Source organism: Mustela nivalis (genome assembly GCF_964662115.1).
Source record: "Mustela nivalis genome assembly, chromosome: X".
NCBI lineage: Eukaryota > Metazoa > Chordata > Mammalia > Carnivora > Mustelidae > Mustela > Mustela nivalis.
The window spans coordinates 66,026,461-66,032,147 of NC_139040.1; the positions used below are offsets into that span (position 1 = coordinate 66,026,461).

General features: G+C 38.8%; 1 protein-coding gene across 1 annotated transcript; it reads right to left on the minus strand.

The window, feature by feature from the left end:
• Window positions 1-2,057: 2,057 nt before the first annotated feature.
• Window positions 2,058-3,198, minus strand: ZCCHC13 (zinc finger CCHC-type containing 13). The gene has a single exon (XM_082716480.1). The coding sequence runs from the start codon at window positions 3,108-3,110 to the stop codon at window positions 2,595-2,597; it is 516 nt and encodes a 171-aa protein (XP_082572606.1). The 5' UTR covers window positions 3,111-3,198; the 3' UTR covers window positions 2,058-2,594.
• Window positions 3,199-5,687: the final 2,489 nt, after the last annotated feature.

The window sequence follows — 5,687 nt, forward strand, 5'->3', positions numbered from 1 at the left end:
CAAAAATAAGAATTTCTATGGAAAATGTGGCAATTTTTAAATGTTGACATCTAATTCATGAATATTGTTAAACAATGTGTGCAGATCAGACTAAACATAGTATGGACCTGATTCAGTAAAAGGACTACTATTTCTATAACTACTAACACAGGGATACTAATGTCAAAATAAGGCTTCCTTTCCTCTTAAACTGGGGGGGGGGGGGGGCGCCTAGAAGGAATATAAAAAGGACTTAAATGCCAGGGTACCTGGGTGGCTCAGTGGGTTAAGCCTCTGCCTTCGGCTCAGGTCATGGTTCCAGGGTCCTGGGATCCAGCCCCGAGTTTGGCTCTCTGCTCAGCGGGGAGCCTGCTTCCTTCTTCTCTCTCTGCCTACCTATAATCTCTGTCTGTCAAATAAATAAATAAAATCTTTTTTTAAAAAAAAAAAAAGGACTTAAATGCTGAGTGTGTTATTTATAAAAGGACAAAGCATATTTCCCTCCTCCACTCTGAGCCAAACTCCTAAGGACATGAGAAATAAAATTCTAGATTGTTTGCGGGGGGATTCAGATGCAGAGATCTGTGTTCCTCCTTTCCTGGAGCCTAGTACTGTGATGAGACTAAAGAATTTGTTTGGTTCAGGGGCACCTGGGTGGCTCAGTTGGTTAAGCAACCGCCTTTGGCTCAGGTCATGGTCCCGGAGTCCCAGGATTGAGTCCCGCATCAGGCTCCCAGCTCCATGGGGAGTCTGCTTCTCCCTCTGACCTTCTTGCCTCTCATGCTCTCTCTGTCTCTCAAATAAATAAATAAAAATATTTTTAAAAATTTAAAAAAAAAGAATTTGTTTGGTTCAGAGCGATGTAGGGGTTTCATGTTGTGTCTTGGCAGATTGAACTGAGATTGCTTCACTTAGGGCCTAGGAGTATACCTGAGTTTATCTTGTTGCGGCAGCATGCAATGACAGAATCAATTTCTAGGAACACAAGAGGGTCACAGAAGTTGAAACTCAGCTGCACTGAAGGGATCTTTTAGATGGGAATGAAGGATTACACACGAAGTTTTATGGAGGTTTATAAAAGAATATAGTTTCAGTTATAAAATCAGTTACAATTTCTTTGGCCTCATGGGTTTATAGACCAAAATTGTACCCTCTACACTATCTGTTTTAATATAAATTCTATCACATCCTAGGTTTGACATTGAGTTATTTTCCAAATCATTTTTTCATTACAACTTCAATCATGGTTACCTCCCCCATCCCAAGTTTTTTTTTTTTTTAACTTTTTATTTTTTATAAACATATATTTTTATCCCCAGGGGTACAGGTCTGTGAATCACCAGGTTTACACACTTCACAGCACTCACCAAAGCACATACCCTCTCCAATGTCCATAATCCCACCCCCTTCTCCCAAACCCCCTCCCCCCAGCAACCCTCAGTTTGTTTTGTGAGATTAAGAGTCACTTAGGGTTTGTCTCCCTCCCAATCCCATCTTGTTTCATTTATTCTTCTCCTACCCACTTAAGCCTCCATGTTGCATCACCACTTCCTCACCCATCCCAAGTTTTATTTAAAATTTAAAAGTACCTTTTCTAGTTTATAGAACTTCCATTGTTTTCCAGATTTGATCTTTAAAAATAGATCCCAGAATTTGAAACTGAACATCTTTATATCTTTGACAACACATTTTTTCAGAAACTCCTAAATATAAATTATCCTATCTATGAAAATAGGTATTTTTAAAATTGTCAAAGTCCCAATGTTTAATATTAATGTTTATACTTGTTAGATTTTTAAAAACATGTAAGTCCAAACTTTGCCACGTGTTTATGTCAACCATTTGCTGCGAAAGTTTTTTGTTCGTTTCTCATTGCTCTCTCTCAAAGCTACTTATATATATTATATACATTTTCTGGTTTATTTTCATTAAAATGTATACTCTATGCAGGGCCAGATAGAGATGTCTTTCCAACATTATTTAAAAGTTAATGAGGTCAGATAATTCAAAACAGTCAATATATAATAAAGTTAAAATTACTTTGACAAGACCATAGACATTTTTAAAATCAGCTTTATTCATCAACGAATCTCTGAGGAAATGTCACTTCCTCAGGGCACTTTGTGTATCTAAGACAGAACTACATGTCCCCTCCCCAGCATATTCTATCCTTTTACCTGGTGTTCTTTTTCTCTATAACGATTTATCTTCACTGACACTGTGTGTTATTTGTTAATAGAGTCTAGGCCTGTGTTCCCAACATGGATCTGATTTGTTCACTGATATATCCCCAATTCCTCCAGTGGTGGCTGGCACACAGTAGCAGTTAATGAAATGTTTAATCAAAGTACAAAGAACCAAAAATTGTCTAAGGTCTAGAATGACTGTCCAATAATCAGATTCACCAGTGGCGCAGAAACACATTAATGACATTTAAAAGTGAACAACTTCTTTTGAGATTTTTTTTTCCAGCCCTTTCTTCCTTCAACATGGTAAATGAAGCTCACTGGCCTGGGATTTGCCTCCATCTATCAACTTTTGGTCAGTGAAGAAGTTTCAGAGAAAATAATACAATTATCAATCAGCAAAAGGGGGGAGGGGACAAAGGGGGAAAACTAAGCAGTAGCCTCAATGGGGCATTCCCGGGCCAAATGCCCGGACTCGCCACAGCGGTAGCAGTTGACTTCGCTTGCTTTGCTGCAGTTGATGGCCACGTGGCCAATCTCACCACACCGGTAGCACTTGACTTGGGTACAGTCTTTCTGAATATGGCCATATTCACCGCAAGAGTAGCACTTCGGTTCTTCCTGACGGTCACAGTCACGAGCCAGATGGCCTGGTCGGCCACAAGTGTAACAGCACTGCTCTCTCTCTCTCTTCGGCTCCATACAGTCTTTAGCGATGTGGCCACTTCTCCCACAGTTGTAGCAAATGTCCTCGAGAAGGTCACAGTTCTTAGCATGATGGCCAGACTCACCACAGCGGTAGCAGATGTCAGACAGGTTGGTGGAACTGCACGGAGAACCTCTACCACGGCCTCTGGCTCCGCGCCCTCGACTCCCTCCTGCCCTAGGACATCCCCGGGCCCAGTGGCCAGACCGTCCACACTTGAAACATTCGTTACTGCTCATGGCTGCCGTGAGATCTTAGGGTGAGCCGGCCCACCACTGTCCCGGAGGCTCCGACACGACTCCCCTTACGGCGGTTTAGAAACAAGTGGCCGTTTTTCTCTAGGGACCTCAGCAACGTCACAGAAGGTTTGCACACGGCCCCAGTTATGTGTCACAGACATTCCAGCTGCCCTTCCCCCCACCCCGCCGGCCTGCCTGCCCGCCCTTTCCTTCCATACTGGAAGTCAAAAGCATGGCTGGAATTGGGAGGGAGACAAACCCTAAGTGACTCTTAATCTCACAAAACAAATTGAGGGTTGCTGGGGGGAGGGGGTTTGGGAGAAGGGGGTGGGATTATGGACATTGGAGAGGGTATGTGCTTTGGTGAGTGCTGTGAAGTGTGTAAACCTGATGATTCACAGACCTGTACCCCTGGGGATAAAAATATATGTTTATAAAAAATAAAAAATTTTTTTAAAAATGGAAAAAAAAGAAAAAAGAAAAAAAAAGCATGGCTGAGTGTTGATGTTTTCTGCCTTTTTTTTTTAAGATTTATTTATTTATTTGAGAGAGAAAGAATATGAGAGAGAGTAAGCATGAGAGGGAGAAGGTCAGAAGGAGAAGCAGACCCCCTGCTGAGCAGGAAGGCTGCTGTGGGACTCCATCCTGGCAGTCCAGGATCATTACCTGAGCCAAGGGCAGTCGCTCAACTAACTGAGCCAGCCAGGCACCTTGTTTTCTGTCTTATAAAAAATAAAAAATTATATTTAAAAAAAATAAACACGTGGGTCTTTAAGGTTGTTTGAATCCTTCCCTTTTCAGAAAATATACCCTATAAGATTACTTACACTTAAAAATTAGATCTTCTTGATCTAGTAGATGAGAACGTTTTTACATATGCCCTACAGATGTAGGAAAAATACGTATGAGATGTAGCTAATCCAGTAAATGAAAGAAACTATAGTAAGTTAGTTCCAACCTTCTTTTTTGTTTTAAAAAAATAAAATACAAATTTTTTTCCTACCTTATGTGTCATATATATTTATATACCTTATGTGTCATATATATGTATGTATATGTGTCATATACATACATGTATATATGACCTTATGTGTCGTGTATGTATATATACACGACACATAAGGTAGGAAAAAAAATCTTTAAAATGCCACAGTGAGGGGCACCTGGGTGGCTCAGACGGTTTAGGGTCAGCTTTGGCTCAGGTCATGATCACAGAGTTCCTGGAGCCAGCCCGGAGTCCAGGTCCCTGCTCAGGGGTAATCTGTTTCTCCCTCTGCCTCTCCCCCTACGTGGTGCTCTCCTCTTCTCTCTCTGTCAAATAAATAAAATCTTTAAAAGAAATGCCACAGTGATACTTACTCACAATCTTGCAGATTTTATTGAGGGAATCCTAGTTTTCAACATAATCACCACCATTTAAGTTATAAAACATAACAAGATGGAAGCTTGTTACAAGCTCAATACAAAAAACACTATCACTTGGAAAATAAATTACAAAACTGTAATTTAAATATTGGGCACATTTCCTCTCTGTTGTTTTCCAAATTGTTTATATCTTACATAAACTGCATAAAGATTTATGGACATGTTCATTTATATAAACATACAAGTAAGTATGGAATACTAGACACTGAAATATCAACCATAGCTATTTTGGATTTACATGATTGAATACAATTTTTTTCTCCTTATTTTCCTTCTCTGTACTTTGCAACTTTTGAAAGAGTTTAGGTCATTGGTAATTTTATTTTATTTTATTTTAAATTTTATTTATTTATTTGACAGAGAAAGCGAGAGAGCACAAGCAGGTGGAACAGTAGAGGGAGAGGCAGAAGCAGGCTTTCCAATGAGGGACTCAATCCCAAGACCCTGGAATCATGACCCTAGCTGAAGGTAGGTGCTTAACCCTCTGAGCCACCCAGGTGCCCCTGTTATTGGTAATTTTTAAAACTCACAATAAACATTTTTCTTTAAGTTACTAGTTAACTATGTGTTTTGCATATGAATTTTTCTCAGGCCCACAACACAAATATATTTGGTAAAACAGACATAAGAATAGTATATGTAGCCATTGGTTTTTATTTTCAATATGTCTTAATTGGAGTTTGCAACTGGTTCCATAAATGCAATGACAAAGATAAATATTTTCAAAAATTAATAAACGTTTAGAGCCAAAAAGCATGAGCATTTGCCATATATATAGTAATGAAATGAGTTTTATTCATAAACAATTAAATGATGCTGCATAAATGGGTTTTCAAAAGACAAAAGAATCTCTCTGTGGTTCAAAATTTGATATGTGTTTATTAAATTAAACTTATGAATTATCACACATATATTTCCCTTTAGGTTTATACCTGTATTAAAGTAATTCATGCCCACAGTTTAAAGTATTGATTTTCAAACAGTTTTAATTAAGACATGAAGTAAGATATGCATTTTACATCACGATAGAGGATATAGGTGTGTGTGTTATAACTCAAATTTTAGGAAAATATTTACCTTTAATGTGTGCAATTCCCTTTGATGTTTTCTTTTATTTTAGGTATTAAAAGAACAATTTACTCATACCAATAA